Source organism: Trametes versicolor (genome assembly GCF_000271585.1).
Source record: "Trametes versicolor FP-101664 SS1 unplaced genomic scaffold TRAVEscaffold_8, whole genome shotgun sequence".
Classification (NCBI taxonomy): Eukaryota; Fungi; Basidiomycota; class Agaricomycetes; order Polyporales; family Polyporaceae; genus Trametes; species Trametes versicolor.
The window spans coordinates 1,343,680-1,371,328 of NW_007360328.1; the positions used below are offsets into that span (position 1 = coordinate 1,343,680).

The 27,649-nt window shown below is 57.1% G+C and overlaps 9 protein-coding genes across 9 annotated transcripts; 5 read left to right on the plus strand and 4 right to left on the minus strand.

Annotated features, from left to right (window-relative positions):
* Positions 1 to 51: 51 nt before the first annotated feature.
* On the plus strand, positions 52 to 4,293 carry TRAVEDRAFT_151266 (leucine-tRNA ligase). Its single transcript, XM_008042428.1, has 10 exons — positions 52 to 478; positions 532 to 801; positions 852 to 1,192; positions 1,249 to 1,504; positions 1,554 to 2,023; positions 2,076 to 2,275; positions 2,323 to 2,804; positions 2,857 to 2,969; positions 3,026 to 3,581; positions 3,637 to 4,293. The coding sequence occupies exons 1-10, from the start codon at positions 143 to 145 to the stop codon at positions 3,865 to 3,867; spliced, it is 3,255 nt and encodes a 1,084-aa protein (XP_008040619.1). The 5' UTR covers positions 52 to 142; the 3' UTR covers positions 3,868 to 4,293.
* Positions 4,294 to 6,188: 1,895 nt separating this feature from the next.
* On the minus strand, positions 6,189 to 6,778 carry TRAVEDRAFT_73141 (uncharacterized protein; the record flags this gene model as incomplete). Its single annotated transcript, XM_008042429.1, has 2 exons — positions 6,189 to 6,231; positions 6,283 to 6,778. One exon carries the CDS (start codon positions 6,776 to 6,778, stop codon positions 6,311 to 6,313), a length of 468 nt encoding a protein of 155 aa, XP_008040620.1. The 3' UTR covers positions 6,189 to 6,231; positions 6,283 to 6,310.
* A 1,657-nt stretch (positions 6,779 to 8,435) lies between these two features.
* On the plus strand, positions 8,436 to 9,388 carry TRAVEDRAFT_38533 (SFT2-domain-containing protein; the record flags this gene model as incomplete). Its single annotated transcript, XM_008041937.1, has 6 exons — positions 8,436 to 8,650; positions 8,745 to 8,855; positions 8,916 to 8,942; positions 9,000 to 9,117; positions 9,173 to 9,214; positions 9,278 to 9,388. The coding sequence occupies 6 exons, from the start codon at positions 8,436 to 8,438 to the stop codon at positions 9,386 to 9,388; spliced, it is 624 nt and encodes a 207-aa protein (XP_008040128.1).
* A 290-nt stretch (positions 9,389 to 9,678) lies between these two features.
* Positions 9,679 to 16,622, minus strand: TRAVEDRAFT_38534 (uncharacterized protein; the record flags this gene model as incomplete). Its single annotated transcript, XM_008041938.1, has 12 exons — positions 9,679 to 9,798; positions 9,850 to 10,049; positions 10,109 to 10,232; positions 10,293 to 10,432; positions 10,492 to 10,668; positions 10,725 to 10,863; positions 10,917 to 11,066; positions 11,123 to 11,244; positions 11,306 to 11,470; positions 11,522 to 15,904; positions 15,955 to 16,401; positions 16,451 to 16,622. 12 exons carry the CDS (start codon positions 16,620 to 16,622, stop codon positions 9,679 to 9,681), a joined length of 6,339 nt encoding a protein of 2,112 aa, XP_008040129.1.
* A 99-nt stretch (positions 16,623 to 16,721) lies between these two features.
* TRAVEDRAFT_151271 (acyl-CoA N-acyltransferase) lies at positions 16,722 to 17,781 on the plus strand. The gene is made up of 5 exons (XM_008042430.1): positions 16,722 to 16,917; positions 16,980 to 16,998; positions 17,053 to 17,182; positions 17,236 to 17,291; positions 17,350 to 17,781. The coding sequence occupies exons 1-5, from the start codon at positions 16,793 to 16,795 to the stop codon at positions 17,611 to 17,613; spliced, it is 594 nt and encodes a 197-aa protein (XP_008040621.1). The 5' UTR covers positions 16,722 to 16,792; the 3' UTR covers positions 17,614 to 17,781.
* Positions 17,782 to 18,540: 759 nt separating this feature from the next.
* TRAVEDRAFT_170635 (heat shock protein 70) lies at positions 18,541 to 20,984 on the plus strand. Its single transcript, XM_008042431.1, has 5 exons — positions 18,541 to 18,712; positions 18,867 to 18,987; positions 19,041 to 19,160; positions 19,211 to 20,209; positions 20,263 to 20,984. Exons 1-5 carry the CDS (start codon positions 18,556 to 18,558, stop codon positions 20,879 to 20,881), a joined length of 2,016 nt encoding a protein of 671 aa, XP_008040622.1. The 5' UTR covers positions 18,541 to 18,555; the 3' UTR covers positions 20,882 to 20,984.
* A 546-nt stretch (positions 20,985 to 21,530) lies between these two features.
* On the plus strand, positions 21,531 to 23,133 carry TRAVEDRAFT_38537 (Thioesterase/thiol ester dehydrase-isomerase; the record flags this gene model as incomplete). The annotated part of the gene is made up of 8 exons (XM_008041939.1): positions 21,531 to 21,865; positions 21,919 to 22,058; positions 22,111 to 22,218; positions 22,277 to 22,484; positions 22,538 to 22,560; positions 22,613 to 22,797; positions 22,862 to 22,994; positions 23,057 to 23,133. 8 exons carry the CDS (start codon positions 21,531 to 21,533, stop codon positions 23,131 to 23,133), a joined length of 1,209 nt encoding a protein of 402 aa, XP_008040130.1.
* A 424-nt stretch (positions 23,134 to 23,557) lies between these two features.
* On the minus strand, positions 23,558 to 25,067 carry TRAVEDRAFT_49499 (Aldo/keto reductase; the record flags this gene model as incomplete). Its single annotated transcript, XM_008042071.1, has 7 exons — positions 23,558 to 23,653; positions 23,710 to 23,885; positions 23,942 to 24,049; positions 24,109 to 24,349; positions 24,417 to 24,494; positions 24,551 to 24,697; positions 24,756 to 25,067. 7 exons carry the CDS (start codon positions 25,065 to 25,067, stop codon positions 23,558 to 23,560), a joined length of 1,158 nt encoding a protein of 385 aa, XP_008040262.1.
* Positions 25,068 to 25,969: 902 nt separating this feature from the next.
* On the minus strand, positions 25,970 to 27,616 carry TRAVEDRAFT_73147 (aryl-alcohol dehydrogenase). Its single transcript, XM_008042432.1, has 7 exons — positions 27,229 to 27,616; positions 27,024 to 27,170; positions 26,890 to 26,967; positions 26,592 to 26,832; positions 26,419 to 26,526; positions 26,178 to 26,353; positions 25,970 to 26,123 (listed from the first exon to the last, which is right to left on the minus strand). Exons 1-7 carry the CDS (start codon positions 27,532 to 27,534, stop codon positions 26,028 to 26,030), a joined length of 1,152 nt encoding a protein of 383 aa, XP_008040623.1. The 5' UTR covers positions 27,535 to 27,616; the 3' UTR covers positions 25,970 to 26,027.
* Positions 27,617 to 27,649: the final 33 nt, after the last annotated feature.

The window sequence follows — 27,649 nt, forward strand, 5'->3', positions numbered from 1 at the left end:
TTTCCAAAGAGATGACTCGGATGCATCGATCGCTCACACTTTCTTTCCAGGACTGATTTAATTCTGTATCGGGGAGTTCGCCACCATTCTCTCTCTCTGGAGACGTGCTATACGTCCCGCTCGTCTGACGAGTATCCGCACCATGGCCTCCGCCAACACCATCGAGCTTGCTCAGACTGGCAAACGCGACGAAATCCGCGAACTCGAGAGGAAATACCAGGCGCGGTGGACGGAGGAGCGCGTCTTTGAAGTCAATGCTCCGCCACAAGAGGAGCTCGCAGGTCTGTCCAAGGCAGATATCAAGGAAAAGTACCCCAAGTGGTTCGGCAACGTCCCCTTCCCGTACACCAACGGCTCTCTCCACCTCGGACATGCGTTCACCATCTCGAAAGTTGAGTTCGAGGCAGGGTTCCAGCGGATGGTGGGCAAGCGGGTGCTCTTCCCGCACGGTTTTCATTGCACGGGGATGCCCATCAAGGTGCGTTGTGTCGCTACTGCTACACATTCGGTCAAGGTTACATGATCGTGCAGTCCGCGTCGGACAAGATCATTCGTGAGATCGAGATGTTCGGGGAGAACTTCGAGAGGTTCCAGCCTGAGGATGAGACCGCCCCCGCCGCACCCACGACCGACGGCCCCGCAAAGGCAGTAGACAAGGCAAAGAAGGGCAAGGTTGCGGCGAAGGCCACAGGTCTGCAATACCAGTTCCAAATCATGGAGTCCATGGGCGTACCCCGCGAGGAGATCAAGAAATTCGCGGATCCCTACTTCTGGCTGCAGTACTACCCGCCCATCTGTATTGTGCGTATACTGAAACTGTCATGGCGCGCGGAAGCTGAACGTCTATGTAGGAGGACAACAAGTTGTTCGGCTCGAGAATCGATTGGCGCCGCTCGTTCATCACTACCGACGCAAACCCGTATTACGACTCCTTCGTCCGGTGGCAGATGAAGAAGCTGTACAAGCTTGGCAAGATCAAGTTCGGCGAACGGTACACGGTGTACAGCCCAAAGGACGGTCAGCCGTGCATGGACCACGACCGTTCGGAGGGTGAGGCTCTCGGACCCACCGAGTACACCGGCATCAAGATGGAGGTCGTGCAATGGAGCCCAGATGCTGCGAAAACGATCGAGGGCAAGGTCGGCGGCCGGAAAGTGTATCTGGTTGCTGCTACGTTGCGGCCAGAGACGATGTGAGCACCACCACAGTGGCGATAACTCACGAGCGCTGACAGGTCGGAACGTGCAGGTACGGGCAGACAAATTGCTTCGTCGGCACCGCCATCAAGTATGGTGTGTTCGCGATCAACGAGAAGGAGGCCTATCTCTGCACATACCGTGCCGCGCGGAACATGGCGTTCCAGGGTATTATGGATGTCCGCGGTCAGGTCAACCAGCTGCTGGAGGTCGAAGGGACCGCGATCGTCGGCACCAAGATCAAGGCGCCGTTCTCAGTAAACCCGGAGGTATACGTGCTCCCGATGGATAACGTGCTCCCCAGCAAGGTAAGTCGAGGTCTGCAGGCATCGTAAACTGTTTGCTGATCGCCTTCAGGGTACCGGTGTCGTCACTTCGGTTCCGTCCGATTCGCCAGATGACTTCCAGACTGTGATCGACCTCAAGAAGAAGCCCGAGTTTTACAAGATCGACCCCTCATGGGTAGCGTTCGAGCCTCTGCCGGTCATCTCTACCCCCACCTACGGCGACATGATCGCCCCTGCCGTCATTAAGCAGCTGAAGATTCAGTCGCAGAAGGACACCAAGCAGTTGGCGGAGGCGAAAGAGATTGCGTACAAGGAGGGCTTCTACAGCGGCACGATGCTTGTCGGAGAGTTCAAGGGCCTCCCCGTGCAAGAGGCAAAAACGCGCGTGCGCGAACAGCTGATTGAGGCCGGCCTGGCCTTCGCATACGCAGAGCCAGAGGGTTTGATCGTCTCGCGCAGCTCGGACGAGTGTGTCATCGCGCTCATGGATCAGTGGTACCTGGACTACGGAGAGCCGGAGTGGAGAGCACAGGCCGAAAAGTGAGTTCAGTCACGACGGCCGTTAAAGTTTGCGCTGACGCCCTTGTGTCAGGCTCGTTGCGAGGATGGAGACGTACAACGCCGAGACCCGCAACGCGTTTGAGGGCGTCCTTGCGTGGCTGAACAAGTGGGCGTGCGCGCGGACGTATGGCCTGGGCTCAAAGCTCCCCTGGGATCCGCAGTTCCTCGTGGAGAGTCTGAGCGATTCGACCATCTATATGGCGTATTACACCGTCGCCCACCTCCTCCACAGTGCGTATATCTCTCCTCCCGATCAACTTACCTCTGACATTGCATAGGCAAGCTCGATGGTAGCGAACCCGGCCCTCTCGGGGTTACACCAGACCAGATGACTGACGAGGTTTGGGAATACGTTCTGAACGACGGCGCCTGGCCGGAGCCGGCGCCACTATCCAAGGACAAGGCGGACAGGATGAAGAACGAGTTCGAGTACTTCTACCCCTTCGACGTGCGCTCGTCGGGCAAGGACCTGATCCCCAACCACCTGACGTTCTGCGCATACAACCACGCCGCAATTTTCCCCGAGGACAAGTGGCCGTTGAGCATGCGGGTGAACGGCCACTTGATGGTCAACGGGCAGAAGATGTCGAAGAGCAAGGGCAACTCTATGACGATGCGCCAGTGTATCGAGAAGTTCGGTGCGGACGCGACGCGGTTGTGCTTGGCGGACGCCGGCGACGGTATCGAGGACGCCAACTTCGACGAGAAAACCGCCAACGCCAACGTCCTCCGCTTGCATACCTTGATGGCATGGTGTGATGTAGGTGCTTTCCGTTAGGCTACCGGATCGTTATTCATGCCATATTCTCCAGGAAAACGTCCAGAACAAGTCTACGCTTCGCCAGGGCGCTAAGAACTACCACGACACGGTGTTCGAGCAGGAGATCAACGACCTGATCGCGAAGACCAAGGAGTTCTACGCGCAGTACGTCTCAAGAATCGGGGCAGTGGTGCTGTCACGAATGCTTATACTCCCCGCAGCATGCAGTACAAGGACGCACTCAAGTACGGCTTCTTCGAACTCCAATCGTCGCGAGACTGGTACCGTGAAGTCACTGCGGACGTTGGCATGCACGCCGACCTCACAGTGTGGTGGATTCGCGTCGCGGCTCTCATGGTCGCCCCCATCGCCCCGCACTTCGCGGAGCACGTATGGTCGACCATCCTGAAGGAGCCCAAGTCCGTGCAGCTGGCACAGTGGCCCGAGCTCAGCACGCCCGTAGACCAATCAATCCTCGACTCCGCGGTGTACATGCGCGGGACGATCAAGACGATGCGCGACGCCGAGCTGTCGCTGCTGAAGAAGATGGGCAAGGGCAAGCAGGGCCAGGCGACGTACGACCCGAAGAAGCCGCGCGCGGTGCGCATCTACGTCACCACGGCGTTCCCGGAGTGGCAGGAGCAGTGCGTGCAGGTTGTGAAGGAGGCGTACAGCGCGGAACACGACAAGGTCGACGACCAGAAGGCGCGCGAGCTGCTGACTGCGCGGGGCCTGATCAAGGACAAGCGTGCCATGCCGTTTGTACAGGCGTTCAAGGTGAGTTCCCAACGGATGCAGAATATCGCGTAGTTATTCACGCGCAACCTTTTAGAAACGGATATCGCAGTTCGGTGCGCAGACCGCGTTCAACCGTTCAGTGCCGTTCTCCGAGGTCAAGGTGCTGCACGAGATCCTGCCGTACCTCAAGCGCACGCTGAACCTCGAGGACGCCGAGGTGCACCTGGCGGACGACGCGAAGCAAAAGGACCTGTCCACCCTCACGAAAGCCCTCATCGAGAGCGCGGAGCCTGGCAACCCAGCATTCGAGTACTACAACGTTTGATGTGCACCGTCTTGTTTCTTGTGCGTGGGGTAGAATATACAACTGCTGTGTTCAATGTGCATTAGAATTTGCTTTCAAAACCAATGATACGACTCCCTTCCGCTCTACACGTATGATAATAGTAGTATCCCGGCAGTAGGTACCGAAAGTCGCCCGTCTCCCCAAAGCTAGCCCTTTTCCCCTTGGAACACATTACTCATCGAAGCACGACAAGAGGCCCGACGGTGTAAGCTTCTGCAGCACGACCCCCTGCGTCGCCGCGTCCACATCCGCTTTCGTGCTCGCGTTCATGACCGACACGCTCGCGAAGCACCCCGCGTCGACCACCGTGCGCTCATCCGGCAGCACCGTGCTCCCACACGTCTGCGCGTCCTTCGTCCCCGAGCTCGGCGGCAGGATCCGCGTGAACACCCACTGGAAGTCGCTCGCGGCCGTGCAGTCGCCCGAGGGCGCCCCAGAGGACGAGAAGGTCGTGCTCCCAAAGTTCACGTTGAGCGTGATGCCTTGTGGGAGGATGGGACCTGAGACGGGGCTCGTAAGGAGGATCGAGGTGAGGTTCGTGGTGAGGGCGGCGTAGATGAGGGCCGAGCGCGTGCCGGGGGAGGTCGGCGCGGAGGTGAGTGTGGTGTAGGAGACTTGGGAGAGGGAGGAGGCGGAGAAGGCGACGGAGGGGATGCCTTCTTTCGCGGCTTCGCACGCGGCGCCGCTAGAAGTGGGCAAAGGGACGAGGGAGTGAATGGCTGAAGGAACGAGAGTGAGATGTGCATGCTTACACGGTACCAGAGTTTTGCGTGACTGTTCCGAGGTTGGCTGCATGGCAGGTCAGCGACTGAATGCGAGAGAAGAAGGGTGCACGCACTTCCGACGTTGGGTCCGCTCACGACAAAGTCGGGAGCAGATCCGAAAAATTGGGGCGCGAGGGTTTGTATCCCAAAGCGCACGGCGTCAACTCTACGCGTATCGCACTCGTCAGTGTCTCTACCCTACTGCTATATTTGCTCAAAACTCACGGGAAGGAGTTGACGTAGTTGAGGCGCGCTACGCGATCACCCTGTCAGCTCTTCTAAAAGACGAAACGCTGGCGCTCGGCTCGGCTGCTCACTGTCAGTCGCGTTGAAGCCTTCGGCGGGGGACCCGGTCGGGCAGGTGTCGAACTCGCACGGTTGCTGCAGTTTGACCGGAGTCGCGGTCGATGAACCGGTTCCGCTCTTGTTCTCTGCTGGAGCGGAGAGAACCACCTGCAGGCGCGCGCGTTCACATCGGAACAGCAGGAGTTGTATATAAGAGACGCACATTCTGCCCCGCATCAACGAGCGAGTTGAACTGGGCGCGAATTTGCGCGACGGCCCACCCGTCGTCGTTCGTCAACACGATGTTCGCCGCATGCACGGTGAATGCTGCGTTTGAGAGCGCGAGGATGAGGAGAGAGGTAAGTTGTGTCCAGGATCGCATCTTCGTTTGCAGTGGCTTCCAGCAGTTACCCGCATACTGAGCGAGCCTTTATACCCCAGGCTCGCCTTCGGTAAAGCACCTGGACCCGAGCTACGCACCTGCGAAGCGCAAGGAAGGCGCATCACCTGGCTCCGGGGCATGCGCTGACCCCCGCGTGGTACATGGCGCACGTTCGTGCCGTCACCATGGTCGGCATGAGAAGCTCCCACCCTGGAAAAGGTTACAAGTGTATGTGAGAGCATAGCGGCACTTCGAGCAGTGTGCGCCGCCACCGGAGATAAGTGCGATGAACGTTCAATGCGGAGGGAGGCCACGAGGGAAGGTTCTCAGAGAAGGGGGCATACCAAGTCTGGTTGGACGATCAGGGCGGTTAACCGCAGGGCTATGGGATGAAGCTGAGTTGCTACCCCCGACCTGCTTCGGTCTTTCTGATCTCAGTTTTGCTGGAACCAATAATGACAGCCTCAGCATGTCGAAGACGGCCCTCTGAAAGATTCAGCAGCAAGCAAGTAAGTGATACCTGACTCACTGACATGGGCGGCCAATTGTCGGGGCAAAATGTTAATCCTAGAGCATACATGGCGGCGTGGAAGCATTCTGTTGTACCATAAAGTTGTATGGGGTCGCCGCGACTTAATCCGAGCAGCGAGCCGGCAGCGTCGTTGCCTACCTTCTGACCAGGGGATGCAGAAGTGCGGTTGCGTCCTTCATGGTATGACTAGCGTGCTTGGGTAACGTGGAAATACCAGAACATGGCCAGATTTGTTCGTTGAGGTCAAACAACGTCACCCCAATATTGAAACCACATTTTTGCGAACGCTGTGTTATTAGCGCGAACGCGCCGAGGCGCAACGAACACGTTCGCGAGAGGAATAATAGACCATGCGCACACAAGCGCACGCAGGTCTCTATCTTTGCCAGACCGTCAGCATACAGAGCAGAAATAAAACGTTTGACACGCACAGGTGTGATCTAATTTCTCTTAGGCAGTTCACTTCTTAGCCTTCCCCTCCCGTGGCGGCACAGGCTCCACATTCTCGTCGCTCGCTTGGTCCATCCAGTTCATGTCGGAACGTTCGCCCCCAAGCTCGCCAAACCGCCTGCTGAAACGACCCATGCGGCCCGTCACTTCGTCCTCCTCCTCGTCCATGCCGACGAAGCGAGCGGCATTCCAAAGCGGGTTGTTCGTCGTGTCACGTGTGAGGCGAATGAGGGATCGTGGGGAGGTGGTGTAGTGAATGATTGTCGAGCCGTCGACGCGCACGAGCCGCTGGGGGAAGACCGGGACGGTGGGATTAGGGAGCTTCTTTTGACGGCGTTTCCAGACGTGTGTGCGGCCGTACGGCGAGGACGAGACGGAGCGCGTCTGCAGGGTGCCAGCCGCACAGGCAGCTTTTGCGACCACGCTCGAGCTGGCTGCCGAGCGTGACGAGGAAGAGAAAGCAAGGCAGAGACTCATGGTGTGTGGACGAAGAATGAGAAGGCGGACGTCGTGGCAGGAAGGGGGCGTTGTTTGCGTGTGTTAGGATCCAAAGCCTCCGCCTTCCACTGCCTTCCATTCCTGGAAGTAGCTGCCGTTTTAGGAACTACGCTCCTCTTCCACTCTTCGACCCCTCCGCGATGTCGCATGTCGATCCAGAAAACTTGTCCCAATGCCACCATGCGCTACAGCTCCCTGACATACTTGACATTGTTTTCGAGAATATGGTTCCGGTATGGAACCAAGCGGATCGCGCTACGTGTGCCAGCTGCGCACGCGTCTGCAAATCGTTCCAGCAGGCCGCTACCCAGGCTGTCCGATGGGGAGTACTGTGGTCGGAGCTCAGAGACCTATGGCCTCTTTGGAAGGTTCGGTATCACATACCTGGACCAAACCGGCAGAAAATGACCCCTACTTTGCTAGGGTAAGTAGAAGCGTGCGATATATCTGTTATCACATTCGGCACAAGAACGTCCGCTGCTGACCCTGACACCCCTTAGCTACTCAAAGAAAATCCATATCTTGACCCTATCCTGTGGGAGTGCTTCTTGCGGTGCGCAGCCCGCGTGAGGGGGATCCACACATCGTAAGGGTTCGCCAGTAATCAAGCAAAATTTTGCTGTGCGTTGATCCGCCACAACGATGACAAGACCTTCCTACCGTCTCTCCAGCGACTCTCATGGGTACAGGATAGGAAATGCGGGCCGCACCTTCTTGCTCTTCTGGCACCGCCCACACTGCACACGCTGTGGCTCCGATATCGTTGCTGGTCAAATGCAGATTCCGGAGATTCTAACATCGATTCCGACTTCTTTGCGAAACCCGACGAGGGCCAGGTCCGCGCTACAGAGAATGTTCTATCCTCCATGGCCTCCAGATGCCCTTCATTGCACGCCCTCTATATTTGCCACTCGTTCATCTTAACGTCCTCTCTGCTGCCCGAACTCCTTCGTTTTCGCAAGCTTCGTAACTTGGACTGTTCTATATCCTGCTGGCCCAGCTCTATCCTCTACACACATTCCGACCTACGCGCCTTGACACAGACTTTGCATCTTCGAGAGCTGGCCGTCAATATAGGAGGGTTTCATGGCGGCCAAACGTCGTGCAACGTTATAGACTTGCGGAGGAACTGGCCAGTCTTCGGTTACAAAGGAAAAGAGCACGTCATTTATCCATGTGTAGGAGCGCGAGTCTGTGATTCCTAGTGTTGATCCTCATTACAAAAACTGCTCGTCGACAGCTACTTAGTCTAGGGGAGATTCCTGTGGATGTTGTACGACGAAGTTACTACTTGCGATCATTTGTGTTGCAACAGTACTTACCAAAGCATGTGTTTACCGACTACTGCCAGGACATAAAACAGCACTATCCGAAGTCACCGTTGGAAACAGGGGTATTATGACTATTTTCAATGTCGTCCGCGAGCTCAACCCATTACGTTACTAGTGTGGGGGACTGGAGAGGGGGAGAGCGCTCCTCCTGGAATGTTCCGATTGCCAAAAGGAGAGACGCACCTACACGGCCCGCCTCACCCGGCGTGCACTTGCGCAGGCGAGCGTCTGCGGGTGATTGACGTCTCTCACCCTCCCCACCACCTTCGACTCCGCTACCCTCTTCGCCACCTCCACCCCCGACCATGCCTGCACAGTCAACAGAACAGAGCTTCCGGGACAACCTCGCGGGGTTCCGCTGGGCACGCGGCAACAACGACGACTCGCAGGCCACCCCAGTCGCGAACGCCAATCCCTTCTCGCGATTCTACAACGCCATTGGAAATGGCTACGTGCCGCTGCGCTCGACGGAGCGTTCAAATGAGGAGGAGGCCTACTTTGCGCTCTCGAGATGGGAGAGGTGCGTCTGCCCGTTCTTGCAGCTCCAGGACGGACGATGTCCGGAGCAGCAGGTCCGAGTACGTTGGGATGCTGACGCGCACGGTCTTGCGTAGGTTATTGGGCTTCGGAGCGTGTCTCCTCGGGGCCGCTGTGTGTTTCTTCGTTGCGTTCTTGACTCTGCCATGGATTGCGCTACGCCCGGCGAAGTTCGCGCTCGCGTTCAGGTACGGAGACGTGCAAAAGTGTGGGTACCGCAGGCTACTGATGACTGGTGCTCCACACAGCTTGGGGAGTTTGCTCGTGATGTTTGGGTACGTTTCTTCTAACCACTACTTCTGGCATGCAGCTCATGTTCACGCTTGGTGCAGTTTCGCGGTTCTCATCGGCCCGCTAAATCACCTCAAGCACCTCTTCTCGAAAGAGAGGATACCATTCTCTTGCGCGTACCTCGCGAGCTTGGGGCTCACACTGTATTTCTCCCTGGGGGTAAGAACCGTTCTGGTCTATATCCCCCTTGCTGCATCTGATTTGGTACACATAGCCCCACTCATATCTGGGGTCCCTCATCTGCGCCATCGTCCAGGTATGACCCGCATCCACTCCCTCCCCGCCCTTTTTCGAGTCGAGACTGACGTACACGACACAGGTTGTGGCACTGCTTTCATACATAGCCGCGTATTTCCCCGGCGGCACGCAGACGCTGCGCTTCGGCGGCCAGATGGCGCTGCGCGGTGCTGGCAGCCTACTTCCCTTCTAGCGCTTCTCCCGCTCTGTCCCTGTATTTTTTCGATACCTTGCTCCATACTGAGATTCCCATTCCTTCACTTGGGTCGGGCGCGTACGCCCGATTTTTCGAGTGCCAACGCCCTGGTTCTGACACACACGTTGTTCCTTGCTACAGGTAACTTATTATACACTCATTACCGTCGTGAACCGATACGTATACAAACTCGTACATCCCACCGACTCCCCCGCGCGGACGGACATAACGCGCTGACGTCTGAAGTTGGGCATATACGTCCTGAAGAGGGCAAGCAGCAGCCCATTTTAGTCCGCCTCCCGCGCCTCGACTTCGTCCTCGAGCCCCACCGCGTCTGCGAGCCGCCGCACCATGATCGTGCGGTAACTGTCGTACGAGCGCCACTCGGTGCCCATCGTCTCCTCCGTCTGTGCGCATGTCAGCGGTCGGTCCTGTATATACGCAAGAGAAGTGCTTACCAAGTCCAACGCCTCGAACGCCTTCAACACGCGCGCGAGCCGGCGCTGCGCCTCTGTGTGGAGTGTGTCGATGTCGGGCGACGACGCGAAGCGCATCGTGTGCGCGATCGAGCCCTTCAGGTCCGGGTTATTGATGTGACGGCCCTCGGAGTAGAACACGAGGTGTCGCCAGAGCAAGAGCTGGAGCATCTCGAGCGAGTCTAATGCGTAGGTAGACCGTCAGTAATAATAGCATCGTACCAGGGGAAGAGCGACATACTGAGGATGGTCTGCGCACGCCGTTTGACATCAGACCTCCAGCGCGAGAGCACACGACTGATCAGCGACTGCTTTTGGCGAATGTCGAGATTCTCGAGCAAGCCTGGATCGGAAATCTGCACAACCTGAAATGTGGCGTGGCGGTGTCAGTGCTAATATACATGTTAGTCGAACACGGTGCGTACCTCCTGGATATTGTCCACCCTGATGTGCTCCCGCGATGCTAGCTCCGCCGAGAGGTCTGCGATACGCTTGAGCGCGTTAGTCAGATTCTCGCACAGGTCGTCCAGCGCCTCGATGGCGTCGCCGATTGTGGGAACCGTTGCTATATCGCGGCGACGTCTCAGCATCGTATAATACAGTGTTAAATACGCTGAGGCTTACCGATAAACCGTGTAGGACGCTCCTCGTGTTTCGGTGCCGTGATTGCAGGGGAGATGACGAGCGTGAAGTCGGCTTCGGTGAAGTCGCTCGCGACACCTAGATATGTGACGACGACGTTCTTGAGCAACTCATCCTTCAGATGTACTTGAACGCGGAACTTCGACTCGGGGCCGTACTCTGAAAAAATGATGTAAGTAAATATGTCTGAGAGACTATAAGGAAATGTGGCATACGCAGTGACGGTGAACTTGCGTCGGCCAACTCTGCATCGGTTTGGGGTTTTACGCTCTCAGTCCAGTGGGGATCGCCTAGACATCTTGCTGCAAGACCGGATATGGCGCCGTGCAACGTCCCGAAGCCAGAGTTTGAAAGCTAGAAGCACTGTTCAGTATCCTCGCTGGGCTCGAAGTTGCAAGGGAACCAACCAGCTCAGTCTTTGGTACGAGGTGCACCACATTGCTGCAGAGTGATACAAGGAGACGGATCTCTTCCATGACAGATATTGAGAGCTCGTCTACTTCGTTTTTGAGGAGGATGACGACGGTGTCCCTATGTGCAGTCAAGAATTGCAACGCCTAGCATAGTAATCGGTCAGCACATATCTATCGCAAGGCAGCTTGGTGATCCTTACGTGGTTCGCCGCGGTAGTGTGCTTGGGGCCTAGCGTGATGAGCATCCCACTCACGAGTTGCAATGCTGGCATGAAGAGCTGGTGATAACGTTGTACCGCAGAAGGCAAGAAGCTATCACGATCTGAAGCAATTCAAGACTTAGGCTTAGGTCAAGGGCAAGATGGCTACGTCATATCACATACCTAGGAAAGCTTGGTCGGCTTCAGGTCTTGCATCGAGGTAATCACAATCCGCCAGGATCGGAAGCGCGCGCGCCTCCAGGAGCCGCTCTGCGCCTTGCCTTGACTGCGCCATCCGTATCAAGAGCGACATCTTAGCCTCATACACATATAGGGGGTTGAGGTCCTCTACAATCTCAAGTGTCAGAGCGAATCACACGCAGCGACACTGTGACTTGCCTGGATCGGGTTTGAGGACTGTTTGCAGCATCAAGTCGGACTCCTTGAGCCCCCGCACGAAGCCTCCCAAGAATCCTTGCCTCGTGAGCGCAGCCAGCGGCGAGGAGTGCTTCTCCCACCGTGATAGCCGGACGAGCGAGTCTAGCAGCATGAACGCGACGGTCTTCCATACTTCTGTGCCGTCGATGGCATCCCGTGAGACGGTGGCCACCAAGCGCTCGATGGCCGGCTTGAGGATCGAGATACTGGTGGCAATGAGGCCCGCGGACTGGCTTGGTTGTCGCCCAAGCTGGCTCGATACGGACACGAGAGACATGCTGTCGCTGAACACAAGGTCATCACGGCTAGCCGCGACGGACAGCGATGAGGTAAGACTGGGGAAGGCCTCATCGTTTGGCCCCTCTACCCCTTCGTCGTGGAGCACCAGGTGCAGGTAGTTGACAAGCGCGGCGTACAAGTTACCTCGTACGAGCTCGAGGCGATTGTTGTCGATGATACACTCCAGTATGCTGCGAAGAAGGACATTGAGTCGTTCTGCGGGCAGCGCACCGGCGTCTCCATCACCACCAGCGGACTGTAGGAGGACTTGATGGCGCCTGTCCTCGCGAAGTTTCGTGATAGTCGATAGGATTGTCTCCGAGAGCAGCACGGCAGTAGACTCCTGCATGTTGGCAGAGTGGAGAGAGTCCGGGAGGACGTGAAGGAGGTCGAAGAGCATGTTTTCTCGGCGGTCGAATGGCAGTCGATCGAAGCATTTCATCAACGCCATGTCCAGCAGCCTGCGCCAGGCCTCATACCCGGTAGCAGCAGCGTAGCGGATCTTTCGCCTGTGGTTCTCGATGGCGCAACTCTCCAGGATGTAGGCAGTCTCCGCTTCCAGGGCTTGACCGTGAGCTTTCGTAGTGATACGCCCTTGCAGGTAAAGCGTCCTCTTCGCTAGCGTTAGCAGTGACAGGAGAGCGGTGCGATCCACGATTTCACAGCCAGACTCATCTACGCGGACGCAGGACTGCAGGTTGAGTTGGGCCAGGAAGTTGATCTCGGAAGGCGTGACGAGTAGGCCATCCGACCAGTCGAAGTCGAGCGACTGGACGAGCTCGATCATCCTCAAGTGGGACTGGCCGACCTCGTGGAAAGGCCGGAACACCTCCGTCTCCCAGTTCTCCGTTCCGTCCTCGAGATAGTCTTCCTCGTTGCCGAACATGAGCTCCAACAGCTCCGAGACGCTCTTGTAGTGGCCGCGGTTCGTGAGCACGTGCAAGTCGAGCGCAACGAGGTCTAGTATCCAGGAGCGCAGCTTCAGGAAGGAAGACAAGGTTGTCACGGTAGTGGTGATGCGCGATCCATCTCCGTAAACGACTTCGATGGCTGGTTGTTGCTCGGCGACAGGTACCTTGAACGGGATAGCTGCGAGATGACGGGCGAAGAAGTCCTCCCTTGTCCTGAGGTACCGCATCGTGGGCTCCGACGTGCGAGGGTGTTGGCAGAGCTGGAATATGACATGGTAGCAGCGTTCAGCAAATGCGGGGAGGGACACGAAAAGCGGCTCTCCGAGAGCATGGCGCCGGCGGCTCTCCTTTCCCTTCAAGCGTGCAACACCGAAGTTGACGAGATCAAGGATGGAGTGCACGCAAGACCTCCGGGCACCGAGGGCATGAGGGTCTTGGATCTGCTTGTCAGTGGACGCCCCACCAAACAGCAGGAAGTGCGCGACGTTGGGGAAGGGGCGGCAGCTCTGTGTGTTCTGGATGAACATATCCAGGATCGCCAAGCGGATAGCCTGGGTAAGCAAGCTGGACTGCCCTTCGACGTCAGGCGCTCCAGCTCCCGTCCATTGTTCCGCCGTCGTCTCCGCGGCCTCGACGTCATCCACAACGTGCGTGTCCAGAGCGCGCAGGTAGCCGTCGAGAATACGGATCGACTCGCTGCTCCGATCCACGATGAGCGCCAGTTGCGATAGAGCGATGGATGAGGCTAGCATCGAAAGTATCTTGACACTAAGCAACATGAGTTCGGGGTAGGCGGGGAAGCAGATATAGGCGGCGATTGCTGGGACATATTCTGGAGCGAATGAGAGGGCTTGGTCGAGGCGGATGAAGTAGGAACCGGAAGGGACATCGCCTGTGACAGAGGGCTCGTTGAGCTCAGAAAGGAGGGGTAGGAAGACGTCGAGGAAAATGTCCTGGGCCTCGAGGACTCGTTGAACAATTCTTAGGACACGGATGATCGTGGTCCGATAGAAGGGTTCTTCGGCGGCCAGACCCTTCTCGAAACCATCCAAACCTTGGACAAGGTAGGACAGGATGGCAGCCTGAAGTGGCGACGCAGTGAGTAACCGTTTCATCAACTCGAAGCCCGGGTGGATCGCGAGCTGGATGACAGCCTCTCGCGTGGGCTGTAACTCCTCGATGGTGGTAACGAGGGACTCCAGATCGAAGCTGGCGAGGCAGCGCTCGACGAAACAGAGGCACAGGTCGTTCATCCGCCATCTGTCGGAAGGACGGAGGTACTCCCGCATTGGTATGCGCGCGAAGACGTTGTCCACAACGAACGACACGAATGGTCCGATTCCAGGAGTCCGATGCGGTGCACCGAGGGTCTCCGGGATGGTGTCGATGGGTGTTGGGCCGGCGACGCGTTCACGAAGGGGTACCCGCTTCGGTGTGTGAATGAGCGTGCTGAGGAGCTTGAGGAAAGGAATGGTGGAAGGATATAACCTATATGCCGCTTCGACCTCATCCAGCTCCAGCTCGACTCCTCGCCCCACCGGGAGAGCGTTTCCGCCTTGGACAAGTCGCACGTTGATGATCTCTAACCGGTCCAAGAGTGACCACACAGACCTGCATACTTCCACGCCAGGGGGTCCGGCGCCCGGGGCACAGAAGGCAGAGAGCGTCTCAAAGATGGCACCTTTGAGTTCGAGCGGTATGCCGAGCGGGATCAGGGAGACCAGCGTAGGGATAGCGCGGAAGCGCGCATGACCGCTTATAGTCAGCCTGGCGGGGATGGACCAGGTAGCGACCACAGAGAGTAGACGGAGGAAGGCCTGCGCCAGTAGAACATCCTGCTGAGAGAGCTGAATCTGCTGCGGTGGGCGCTGTGGTGGTGGCTGGCCTTGCCATGATTGACCCGCGGTGAAACCCTGACCTTGTGGGCCCACGGACTGACCGGAGGCGCCATTCGCGCGAGGAGGTGCGCCGGCTGCTGCCCATGTTTCAAGCAACGCAAAGATCGAGCTCCACGAGACGGCAGGCCCAGTGTTGTAGTTTACCGAAGACGCCGATGCGGCACCAGGAACCACCTCTCCGCCGCCGCGCGCAAGGTAGTTGTATGCTAGCTCGCTGCACTGCTGGCCCGTTGCAAGACCAGAGAGCATGTCATAGAGCGCCATCGACATGTCGACGTCGCGTGCTTGCGTGGACCAGATAGACCATTGTAGGAAACCATACAGCTTTGTCGAGGCAAGCTCCAGCTGTTCGGTGTACGAGGACCGCAAACCAGGAGTCACAGTTCCAGCCCCCCAAAAATGCAATGCCCGTTCCTCCGGAAGCATCCCATAGAGCATTCCGACGAATGAGAAGAACATCGCCATATCGTTGCGTGGGGGAGGCTTCTCAGCCTCGGCCGTAGGCTGTATCGACGAACGGAACATCCTCGACCTGTCTGTCCGTGCGTTTGCGTGGAGAAGGTCTTCTTGTCGCTGCTTGATCTTCCGCAGCTCCGACGACGCCTGGGTAATCAGCGAACGCACCAGGACCTCCAACGCATCCAGGATGATGGGCTGGAAGTCTTCTGCGGGAGGTTCGACTTGCAGGTCCTGCTCTGTCAATGCAAGGACGGAAGATGCGTATGAGGTCGATGGGTACCCGGTTTGCCTCTTCTGGAGGGTCAGCGTGCGGGCCAGATAGGTGAAGCAGTTTCCTTGGACCGCGTTCCATATCTGCGTCTCCAGCTCGTCCGACTTGAATCCTGCCGTATTCTCCAGCGAAGGATCTGCGCGGCGCATCGTTGTGAGGAAGAGCGTCCATTTGAGCAACACCGTGGCCTTCAGCCCCGGCTCCGCCCAATCCTTCGACAGGTCCAGCTTGCGTTGCATCTCTGGGACAAGACTTCCATCTTCGAAGAAATTCTTGCGCGCTTGACCGCCTGGTGAGTTGGGGTCCACCGAGTCGAACGCCGCCAGGACTACGGGAAGGAGGTAGCACACCATTGGGTGGCGGGCGTTGGCACTCAGCCAGTCGACGATCTTTGGAATTTCCTTGGAGGAGAGGAGACCCATTCGTCCGAGGAAGAACAACGCAAGGGCTAGCGTCCGCCGCTCGTTGTTCAGAGAATCGCAGCGTGCATTCAGGATGTCAACACTCAGACTCCCGTTCACCCCTTCTCACGGCAGATGTTAATGTGTTGAAGACAAGGGAATGACGCGTACTTACCTTGGTTCGGGACGACTGTCTCACTGCGTGCGTTCTGTCGCGCTGCCTGCGCCTTGGCGAGCGCGTTCCCCACGTTGTGAATCTCCTGGAAGATCTTCATCGCAAGTGACAGTCCCGTTGCCGTCCTCCCACCGCCTTGGAGAAGTTGTTGTCTGACGAACTGGTTTATACGGTGGTAGAGCGGTGGCGCGTCTGCTCGTTCTGCGTTTTCCGCTGCCTCGAGTAGGATGCGTAGGCATTCTGCAGTTTCGCGCCGGCGCGTATGGTACTCCAGGATGACACCCTCGATTGTTTGTTCTGAGGTGAGATTTGGGTTGTGTGTCATAACGTGTTGTAGGAGGCCGGCGACATAGCGTTCCGAACAGTCGAGCTGCTGGGAGATGAACTCGGTTTGTCGCGCAAAGTCCGCGTTCACGGCCACGGAGCGTCCATTGATCAATATCTTCCCTGAAACAGAGTTAAAGACGCGCCGAGGAGGATGCATGCGCGGACTGACCAGTCTGAAGCTCGCGTTGCTCCTGAGGATTTCTCGCGCCAATGTCGCACAGGTTTACAAGTTGTGGCTTGTGGGCCATGAGCTCCTCGAAGAACTCCTGTTCGCCATTTGGTAGACCGCGAGAGCCGAACGCGGATTGTAGGATAGCGCGGAGACGCGAAACCGACGCCATGAAGGGAGAGAGAGAGGTGCGGAGCCAGGCCCGGACGCGCAGACGCGTGAGGCTCAGGGAACACGCGCTCGACGCGCGCGACATCGTGCCGTCGCTTGCGTCCTTCCCACCACCATCGTCCGATTTCTCCTGGTACCGCTGTTACCCCTCATTTGACCTCCGTCTTCACTATGGGCTCTATCGTATATCGGCAGTATAGTGGCGAGTCTGAATTACCTCATATAATGGCACTCGTTCAACATGAACTGAGTGAGCCGTATGTTATCTACACATACCGGTATTTCCTACAGCAATGGTAAGTCGGTCCTGCAGTGAATCATCAATGTACAACACATATACTGACTCTAGAACGCGCAGGCCACATTTGGCTTTCCTAGTAAGCTTAAGATGTTGTCGTATGGATGGCTGCTGAGCCCCTGCGTCTATTTAGGCTTATCCGAGCCAGTCCTCTGATCCGGTGGGCGTGGTCGTGTGCAAGCAGAGTATGCACAGAGATGTCACGAACAGAGGCTATATCGCCATGTTGAGTGTGCATAAGAACTGGCGCAAGCGCGGTATAGGTGAGTATTTGTTGTTACGCGCCGACATGGAAGGTCATTTATCGTCTCCCTAGCCAGTTCGCTCGTGCGCCGGTCTATCGAGGTCATGAAGAAACACGGGGTTGAGGAGGTAGGGCCGCGTAAGCTACCGACGGACCGTTGTCAGCTTGCTCATGACAGACCCACAGGTCGTGCTCGAGACGGAGTACGACAACTCCGCCGCCCTTTCTCTATATGAATCCCTTGGGTTCATACGCGAGAAGCGCCTATACCGGTTCTACTTGAACGGCAAGGACGCGTTCCGGCTCGTGCTGGTGGTCCCCTCCCCAGACCTCGAAGAAGAGGATACAGACCAGCGCAAACCCTTGCCCATCCGGTTCCTCGCGCCGCCTCGGATGATCACTATCCCTTCCCTGCCCTACGACTCCGACGACGAGGTCTCGTCGCGCTGATCACTCCTCATCCCTGCCACTCCACTCTATTTGTCTTGCTTCTGCTTGCGATGGTCTCTGTTCCTGCCTTCGACTTCACGGGATCTTAACTGTTGTGTGTAACTTATTAATTGCTCCCGCCCTACTCACGTGTATTAGTAGTAGCTCCATAGGGTCTGTTGCAACATGCTACTCATATACTTATCGCCGACCACAGGGTATAGAGGGAAAATGGAAACCCACTAATCAACGTTCAACAGTCAACATGTGTAACCTGAGGAATGGTGATATTCGAACTACGTATACATCCGTATGAAAGGCAACTGGGGTCGATTGATGTACGGTAAGGTGTATTGCTCCCTCCTCCCCCTTCTTTGCCTCGCCCCCAACTGCTCTCATAAGACTGTTATCGACGCTGTTGATAAATACTGTGTTAGCGCACTCACCTTTGCTCTCCGCACCCAGTTTTGGTGTTGCTATATCTACTCGGGCGTTCACCCGCTCTGCACGGCAGATTGCTCACACTCGTCCGCCGTATGTGTCGCGTGGCTCTTCCTTTTCACCAGGTGGAGTCTCGGTACATCGGCGAAATTTTGCGGAACCTGACCTGAATCTCCGTGCGGTGCAGCCATGGATGCAGCATCACAGGTCGCCGCAGAACGACGTGGCAAGCGTTCGAGAGAGTGCATGAACCCAATGGGACCGGGACACCGGACAGCCCACTTACGTTTCTCGAATATTCCGCCAAAGCACACCTTGTGCGGTGCTGACTATTTCTATTACGGGTAGGTAACAGGCTGTTTAGCGCGCGCTCAATACCCGATTGTGCCACGTAAACAGCTGTGCATTCTTATAGCTGTGCTCGGGGTCTGACGTGCTCGAAAGTGTTGACGTGGCGCGTAGCGGACTTATAAACGCGCTGAACTCGAGTGCGTCGACATCACCTTTCCTCCTCCCCTCATCATGTCTCTTCCCCGCCGACCGACGCGGACACAGTCTCGACGACTGCTGTCGTCGATGTCCCTGGTTTTCCTCGCATTCCTCGCACTCATTCTCTTGTGCCCCGTTTCTGTGAACGCCGACGATGAGAAGGCGAAGTACGGCCCGGTGATTGGTATTGGTGAGTAGTGCACTATTGGAGGTGTTTGCAGCGTCGGGTTGCCTGCATTTGGGCACTGTTTGCATCTTGTCGCGTTGGGCGGGGTGCGGCAGCGGTCTCATCGACTGGGGTCCATTTTGAAAGCAGTCTTTCGTGACTAACAGAGCCTCTTCAGATTTGGGTACTACCTACTCCTGTGTTGGTGTTCAGCGCGGTGGACGCGTCGAGATCATTGCAAACGACCAGGGTCACCGTATCACACCCTCATGGGTCGGGTTCTCGGACGACGAACGACTGTGAGCGCAGCCTTTTCTCACTGGGGTGACTGACGCTAACACCGTGATTCCAGTGTCGGTGACAGCGCGAAGAACGCCTTCCACTCTAACCCGGAGAACACGGTGTTCGATGCCAAACGGTTGATTGGTCGCAAGTTCGATGACCCTGAAGTCGCGCGCGACCAGAAGCACTGGTATGTTTCACTCGCGTCGCGTTGTCGCATATAGCTGACTGGTGTTGCAGGCCCTTCAAGATCATCAACAAGGGCGGGAAGCCGAGTATCCAGGTGAAGTACCGCGGCGAGACCCGCGACTTCACTCCGGAGGAAATTTCGGCTATGGTCCTGGGCAAGATGAAGGAGACGGCCGAGGCGTACCTTGGCCGTCAGGTCACCCATGCCGTCGTCACTGTCCCCGCCTACTTCAATGACGCTCAGCGTCAGGCGACGAAGGACGCCGGTACCATCGCGGGCCTCCAGGTCCTTCGTATCATCAACGAGCCTACCGCGGCCGCGATTGCCTACGGTCTCGACAAGAAGGGTGGGGAATCTCAAATCATCGTCTACGATCTCGGTGGTGGAACTTTCGATGTGTCCCTCCTCTCCATCGACGACGGTGTCTTCGAGGTCCTCGCGACTGCCGGCGACACTCACCTTGGTGGTGAGGACTTCGATAACCGCGTCATCGACTTCCTCGTGAAGCAGTACAAGAAGAAGAACGGCGCCGACGTCTCTGGCAACCTCCGTGCCTTGGGCAAGCTCAAGCGCGAAGTCGAGAAGGCCAAGCGCACCCTGTCGAGCCAGCAGTCCACCCGTATCGAGATCGAGGCGTTCGAGGGCGGTAACGACTTCTCGGAGACGCTCACGCGCGCGAAGTTCGAGGAGCTCAACATGGACCTGTTCCGTAAGACGATGAAGCCCGTCGAGCAGGTGCTCAAGGACGCGAACCTCAAGAAGGAGGACATCGACGAGATCGTCCTCGTCGGTGGTTCCACACGTATCCCCAAGGTCCAGCAGCTCCTCAAGGAGTACTTCGGCAAGGAGCCCTCGAAGGGTATCAACCCCGATGAGGCCGTCGCGTACGGTGCTGCCGTCCAGGGTGGTATCCTCGCTGGTGACGAGTCGCTCGGCGACGTCGTCCTGGTCGATGTCAACGCCCTCACCCTCGGTATTGAGACCACCGGCGGCGTTATGACCAAGATCATCCCCCGTAACACCGTCATCCCCACGCGCAAGAGCCAGATGTGAGTCCATAGGACTGTATCTCTGCGTGATGCGATACTGACGCTGTAAACAGCTTCTCGACCGCTGCCGACAACCAGCAGACCGTCCTCATCCAGGTCTACGAGGGAGAGCGTTCCCTGACGAAGGACAACAACCTTCTTGGCAAGTTCGAGCTCACGAGCATCCCTCCGGCGCCCCGTGGTGTCCCTCAGATCGAGGTCACCTTCGAGGTCGACGCGAACGGTATCATGAAGATCTCCGCTATCGACAAGGGCACGGGCAAGTCGGAGTCCATCACGATCACGAACGAGAAGGGCCGTCTGTCGCCGGAGGAGATCGAGCGGATGGTGAAGGAGGCCGAGGAGTTCGCGGCGGAGGACGAGGCACAGCGGAAGCGCATCGAGGCGCTCAACTCGCTGTCGTCCTTCGTGTACGGCCTCAAGACGCAGCTCGCCGACCAGGAAGGTCTTGGCGGAAAGCTCGAGGACGAGGACAAGAAGGCGATCCTCGATGCGGTCAAGGAGACGACCGACTGGATCGACGAGAACGGTCAGTCCGCGACGGCGGAGGACCTCGAGGAGAAGCTCTCGGAGGTGCAGAGCATCGTGACGCCGATCACGAGCAAGCTTTACACGAGCAGTGGCTCGAACGATGAGGACGACGACCCCTTCCGGTCGCACGACGAGCTCTGATGCATCCCTTTGTTCTGTGTTTTTGTTACTTTGGAGCAAAATAATTTACACGCCTTGTCATTACATACCACGCAATAGACTGGGGCTTCACGACACATCATTCCGTTTGTGTGTTACAGTCATAGCAGCCCGAACATCGAAACGCTGAGCTCCGGGTGTCCCGCCCCCATGGGCGCTTGGCCACCACCGACGTTCGCCATACGTATGGCGGTGCGCTGTGCATCATGGAGTTTCTTTGCAATCTCTCCTTTATCCTCCCACCATGTTCGCTCGCCGCTGTTTCAATTTCAGGCTGAGGAGCCAGCTTGTTCTCCAAACCCAACGCACCAAGTCATGGCGTAGCATCGCGACCACTGCGCCCGCATGGAACGCGGAGACGACGCTGCACCGTTCTACTGAACTCGGGGCGGTCGAGGAGACGCAGGATATCGCGACGATGGACAGGTTGCTGAAGATCTGCAGTCAGTGTATACTCGCGCACTTCATCTGTCTTCTTTACTACTTCACGCCTCGAACGGCCGCGAAGAAACTGTACTGAATGGCGGTCCCACCCCATAGGTCAACGCGCGAACCCCGCGCACCACTCGTACGTGCGCTCTCTGACGTCTTCTTGCATCTTCCTCCCGCTGAATGTGTAGTCTCTGTCAGTATGGTGCCCATGCGCTCGAATGGCCTCTGGTCCGAAGCGCTCGCGATGCCCGACTCTCCAGACGCGCACCCCCTCGAACTTGTCCCAGGCGCGCAGAGCACGCTCGTACCCCGGCGCATGCACGATTCGTACTGCGAGATTACGTTGCCGTTTGCGTCAAACCCGCAGCTGCTCGAGAGCTATACGAACGCGTCCGGCGGGATCCGCACAGGCCTCCTAATGGAGCACCTCGACTCGCTCGCAGGAAGCATTGCGTACAAACACATGCTTGGCCCAGACGTGAGCGCGGTACCGAAAAATAACGGCTTCTACATGGTAACCGCATCCGTCGACAGGTATGAACACGTCAGCTGTGTACGGTACGATACTGAGTATATGCGGTCTAAAGGCTAGACATGCTCGCGTCGCTGTACCCTGTGCGCGATATGCGGCTTAGCGGCCAAGTCATTCACACTGGTAGGAGCTCTCTAGAGATTGCCGTGCGCATGGAAGCTTTGGGCGACGGTACAGAGCAGACTGTCATGCTCGGTAAGTCGTGTTGTATCCTGCGTTCTTCCCTCGCGGCTTATATCGCTCCAAGGCCGGTTCTGCATGGTATGCAGGAACGCACGGACGCATGGCTCCGCTCCCGTCAACCCTCTCAGCCTTGACGCCCCCGAAGACCACATACTGTATACTATTGGAGAAGGTGCGCCTTTGTCGTCTTTTCCATCTTTGCCGCCAATGGTATGAAGCTGTGAACCCAGTACACAAGAACAAACGTCAGTCGCGCGCCACACGTTCCTTGAACCGTGTGCCTCCCACGTCCTCGGAAGCCGAGGCGCTGCACTCCCTCTTCCTGCAACACGGCCAAAACGAAGGTGGAGACTCACCGACGGCTCCCGATCAGGAGCGAGTATGGATGGGAGACACTCGTCTCGAGAAGACACTGATCATGTTCCCGCAAGAACGAAAGTAAGCCTACCGTACCAGTTGCTTCCATCAGGATATAACCTTAATTTCAACAGTGTGCACCAGAAAATCTTTGGTGGTAAGTGTGCACTGCCCGCATTAAACGCGACCACTAAGAAACCGGTCTGTAGGCTATCTCATGCGTCTGGCGTACGAGCTCGGGTTTGCAAACTCGTGTCTCTTCACGCGCGACCACGTTACGTTCGTTTCCCTTGACGGGATATCCTTCGCACGGCCAGTACCCATCGGATCTCTACTACGGCTTACGTCCTATGTCGTCAACTCGGCGTCTTCGGATAACTACCCAACCCTCGTGGTGAGCTTGCTTCGTCGGGGATGGCGGCGGGGAATATACGGTAACTAACTTCGTGGTTATGCAGCACGTGTGGGTACACGCCGATGTCGTGAACCTAGCAACGGGCGCAGAGCAGCGGACGAACGACTTCCGTTTCACGTGGGGCAGGGAGAGCGGGCCTCCGCTCAAGCGCATGATCGTTCCCAAGACTTATGGCGGTGGGCTCCCTTTGAATATAACCTGGCGAAACGCTCGATCAATCACTCATACTATTATACAGAGGCAATGCAATGGCTCGAAGGGCGAAGGGCGCTCGAGATGGGATCCGAGATCCGGAAGTTGCGCAAGAGGCCTTAAGCTGAGTAAAGAATCGACACTTCATTTTTGTGGGACGAAACATTATCTGGTAACCTATATATCGCCACGATAGCTTGCCTTCGACACCCAGCTATAGAGGGTATCACATTGTATTAACGAACTCTGGTCGTGCCTTAGGGCATTGAATGTACAATAGTTTCTGATCATCGATAGAGTGCACTCCCCACGGCGCAGGAAGAAACCAAGCCTGCGCGAAAGACACCATGAAAAAGACCAAGATATCTTACGCGGTGAGTCCGTTTCTTGATCCACGGTCGAACGCACTCACTGATGACATCTGTGCAGCAGCCGCTGGTCGCAGTTGAGATTTACGGGCACTACCATGCATCACACTGCGAGCTGTCGTGTTCGTGCCAAGAGATGTTGTCTGTTATCATACTGCAAGCACAGTGTAACGCTCATCCTACTTCGATACCTTAGGTCGAATGGCCTGGGCGACAGGCCAAGCGTCGAAGTGACCCGTGCTGCTGTACGTCATCCCGTAATCGAGTCCATCGCCCTGTTCAATCACTGTGAGCGACTTCCCATGATGACGCATACATGCTAGGTGCTTACAATCATGCTAACAGGGAAGCCGACGTCGAACGGCACTGCGCCCTCGATCTCTTTGATGTGTTCGGGATTGAGCGCGACGCTGAGAGCCGCGATGTTCGCGTGCAGGTGCTCGACCTTGCGCCCGCCGACGATGGGGAAGACGTACGGCGTCTTCTGCAGCAAATACGCGATCGCGACTGTCGGACCGCTTCATTAGCTCAGCTCCAGGACACAACAACAAGATGCCGCATACCGGCTTGGATGTTGGGCGCGCCGACCTGCGCGGCAACCTTCTCCAACACACCCGCGACCTTGCGCTCGGTCTCGTTGCGCTCCCATTCGGGATTGAAGGCCGTCCGGCCTGCGTCGGGAGTGATTCTGTTAGTATCGCAACGAGGAAGACGTGTCATGCGTACGCACCCTTCTCGCCAGTTTCGCGCCGACGCTGCTCCTCCGCGTCTGACCTGATCTTGCCACCAGCAAGGACGTTCCAGGGCGCGAGCGCCATACCCTCCGCTCTCGCCATCGGGATGATTTCGCGCTCGAAGTCGCGCTCGAGGACGCTCCATGCGCCTTGGTACACCGCGAACGGCGTCTGATGGCTCATACGCGCATACCTGTTCGCGCTGGAAACAATCCAAGCGGGCGTATCGGAGATACCCTGCGTACGATCCCCGTTAGCCATCTTACTGCTGATAAGTTCTCCTCGATTGTAGGAGCATACGTACCAAGTACAGGACCTTGCCTGCGAGGATCAATGCATGCAAGCTGTTCATGAGCTCCTCGATGCCGGTGGTGTAATCCCACTGGGCGATGGTATGTGAGCATTATTCTCATCCGTACGCAGTCGGTGATAACTTACCCAATGGACATAGAGGATATCGATGTACGACGTGCGCAGCTTCTTGAGTGACTCCTCGACCGAGATATGCAGCGACTTCGAACTGTTCCCGATGTAAGAGCTCTGCTGCTTGATGTCCGTCCTTCCCCTCTTGTAGTTAGACGTGTACTAAACTAGCGGTCAGAACCTGCGCAGCAACGGGATCATCCACAAGCACAAGACCTACCTTCGTGGCAATGACCATCTGGTCACGGATCCCGCGCGCCTCCATCCACTCCCCGATAATCTTCTCGGACTCCTCGTCCTGGTAGCCGTTCGCGGTGTCGATGAAATTCCCACCGGCGTTGTAGAACGCGTCGAGCAGCTTAATGCTGTCCTCTTTGTTCGCACCGGCGAACCCTCCCTCATTCCACTTGTCGCCGATGCTTGCGCCTCCAAGGCAGATCGGGGAGACGTGCACACCTGCGAGAGAGGAGAGACGGCGGTGGCGGCCGAGCGCGGTGGGCGGCGGGGGAGCGGGAAGGAAAATCTTGGACATGTCTGTAGGTGTGAGAATGGGCTTGTCTGTGAAGGAGACGAGATCAACGCCGCAGCACCATGTCCGTGGCTCCTTTATACCCCCTCGCCTACACAACTTACGGCCGATGCCCACAGAAACCAGTCGGTTGCGCAGCACGTCTTGTCCGGTCACCGGGCTTCAGCGACCCCCTCTGGCAGGTCGCTTTGTCCAGCGAGTCTGTGTTCAAAGGCGCGGTTTTCTGCACCTATTGCCGTACCCATCGCGCGATTATGGCACGAACATCCTGTAGAAATTCCGTGAGCTCAGAAGTGCATCGCTCGCAACACTAACAAATGTTGAAACCAACGTATATGACTTCCTCCATAGTCCACAACTCCTCCGAAGCCCCGAAGTGACAGACCGTCACCTAGAACGCCTTGCCCGTGGTCGGCCGCGTTACGCGGATCGTCCGCAGACGCCTGGTATCCCATGATCAAATTCCGACGCCGGCGAATGATTAATTGGAGCTGATTAACGTCGTTCAGGCTGATAAACACGACCTGGATGCGTTTATGTTCTTGAATGTTCTCCTGGCGACGAGATGTTTGGATGGGAGTACGTATGAGGTAGGGTTTTGTTTCCTGCTAGCACTCTTCAGCGACGGCACAGCCGCTGTGCACCAAAGTTACTCACCAGTGAAGCGACGTCGACAACCCTTCCCATCTTGTAGTACTGCGTCCTGTACGTCCTTGACTTGCCGTTAGTGAGGTCTAGCATCAGCAACTCTACTGCCTAGGGCCCGAGATCATACACTTAACCTCAAGCTGGCGAGTACTGATGCACATTGCCTAGTACTTTGGTGCGTCATCATGGACTCATGGAGATATCAACGCCTCACAGAACGGGTCTCAAAGCAAAATCTCGCGCAGTTCTCCATAGGAGACAACGTTATTGATTCACGACATGCTGTTTGTCTATTGGGTACACTGCGAGACCACCCTACTTGGACGATTCTGGACGAATCGCCTGCTGGAGCGGCCACGGGTCGAAGTTGCCAGCGGCCTTGAAGCCGAACCAGTAGTCGGTTCCGTCGCCCTGTCCAGGCTCAATCAGCTACGTTCCAATGCAGGACTTGCATAAGGTGCTCACGATCATGTTTCCAGGGAAGCCGACGTCGAAGGGCACCACACCCTCAATCTGCTTGATGTGCTCGGGCGCGAGCACGACGCTGAGCGCCTCGATGTTCGCGTGCAGGTGCTCTACCTTACGCCCACCGACGATGGGGAAGACGTACGGGGTCTTCTGCAGGAGGTATGCGATTGCCACTGTTGAGTCGCTCTGTTAGCAGTGTCCTATGATGCCTCGGCGTCCGGCAAAGCCCAAGACGTACCGGCTTGGATGTTCGACGCGCCGACCTGCGCAGCCACCTGTTCGAGCACCGTCGTGACCTTGCGCTCCGTCTCGTTGCGCTCCCAGTTGGGGTCAAGCATCGTCCGGCCTATAGTGCGGGCGTGGCTCGTCAGTGCCATGCGAGGGAGAACTTCGGGAAGACAGCGTGCGTACCCTTCTCGCCGGTCTCGCGGCGGCGCTGCTCCTCCGCGTCTGACCTGATCTTGCCGGCGGCGAGGACGTTCCAGGGCGCGAGCGCCATGCCCTCAGCACGTGCCATCGGGATGATCTCGCGCTCGAAGTCGCGCTGCAGGACGTTCCAGGCGCCTTGGTAGACGCAGAACGGCGTCTGGTTGCTCATACGCGCGTAGCGATTCGCGCTGGAGACGACCCACGCGGGAGTGTCAGAGATTCCCTATGGATAGCTTTAGTCTACCTCGTCCCAGCGCATCGTAAGGAGAGGCGTGCGTACGAGATATAGGACCTTGCCCGCCTGAACCAAGGCGTGCAGGCCGTTCATCAGCTCTTCAATGCTGGTGTTGTAGTCCCACTGTTTCAAGCCCGGTAAGTTGCTAGAATGTTGATTCCATTCGACACGTAGCTTACCCAATGAACGTAGAGGATGTCGATGTACGAGGTGCGTAGCTTCTTGAGCGACTGCTCGACCGAGATGTGCAGCGACTTCATGTTGTTTCCAACGTAAGCACTGTGCTGCTTGATGTCGTCCCGCCCTCTCTTGTAGTCAGACGAGTACTGAAGATACGCGCACAAGATTAGCTTTCAATCATATTCGGAGACTTAGACTGCCTACCTTCGTGGCGATCACGATCTGGTCGCGAATGCCGCGCGTCTCCATCCACTCCCCGAGGAACTCCTCCGAGGTCTCGTCCTGGTAGTTGTTCGCGGTATCGATGAAGTTGCCGCCGGCGTCGTAGAACGCATCGAGCAGCTTGAAGCAGCTCTCCTTGCTGGACTCGCCCATCGGCCCCGACCACTTATCGCCGATGCTCATCGCCCCGAGACAAATCGGGGAGACGTGCACGCCGGCGAGCGTGGACAGGCGGCGGTGGCGGCCGAGCGCGGTCGGCGGCGGGGGAGCGGGGGCCCAGAGAGACATAGTTGGTAGGTATCGAGAGGGTTAAGTTGCGGCAGAGATAGGAGTGGCTGGGGATGAGATGACAACCATTGCGACGCATCCGCTGTTCTTATACCCCACACCCGCATAGTGCCTA

Coding starts and splice junctions, on each gene's coding strand:
- TRAVEDRAFT_151266 (XM_008042428.1), top strand. CDS start 143: ATGGCCTCCGCCAACACCATCGAGCTTGCTCAGACTGGCAAACGCGAC. Junction 479..531: donor GCACGGGGATGCCCATCAAG/GTGCGTTGTGTC, acceptor ATGATCGTGCAG/TCCGCGTCGGACAAGATCAT. Junction 802..851: donor ACTACCCGCCCATCTGTATT/GTGCGTATACTG, acceptor ACGTCTATGTAG/GAGGACAACAAGTTGTTCGG.
- TRAVEDRAFT_151271 (XM_008042430.1), top strand. CDS start 16,793: ATGGGCTCTATCGTATATCGGCAGTATAGTGGCGAGTCTGAATTACCT. Junction 17,183..17,235: donor CTGGCGCAAGCGCGGTATAG/GTGAGTATTTGT, acceptor TCGTCTCCCTAG/CCAGTTCGCTCGTGCGCCGG. Junction 17,292..17,349: donor AGAAACACGGGGTTGAGGAG/GTAGGGCCGCGT, acceptor ACAGACCCACAG/GTCGTGCTCGAGACGGAGTA.
- TRAVEDRAFT_170635 (XM_008042431.1), top strand. CDS start 18,556: ATGTCTCTTCCCCGCCGACCGACGCGGACACAGTCTCGACGACTGCTG. Junction 18,988..19,040: donor TTCTCGGACGACGAACGACT/GTGAGCGCAGCC, acceptor CCGTGATTCCAG/TGTCGGTGACAGCGCGAAGA. Junction 20,210..20,262: donor CCCACGCGCAAGAGCCAGAT/GTGAGTCCATAG, acceptor CGCTGTAAACAG/CTTCTCGACCGCTGCCGACA.
- TRAVEDRAFT_73147 (XM_008042432.1), bottom strand. CDS start 27,534: ATGTCTCTCTGGGCCCCCGCTCCCCCGCCGCCGACCGCGCTCGGCCGC. Junction 26,833..26,889: donor CGGGCAAGGTCCTATATCTC/GTACGCACGCCT, acceptor AGCTATCCATAG/GGAATCTCTGACACTCCCGC. Junction 26,354..26,418: donor CGCGTCGAACATCCAAGCCG/GTACGTCTTGGG, acceptor GCGACTCAACAG/TGGCAATCGCATACCTCCTG.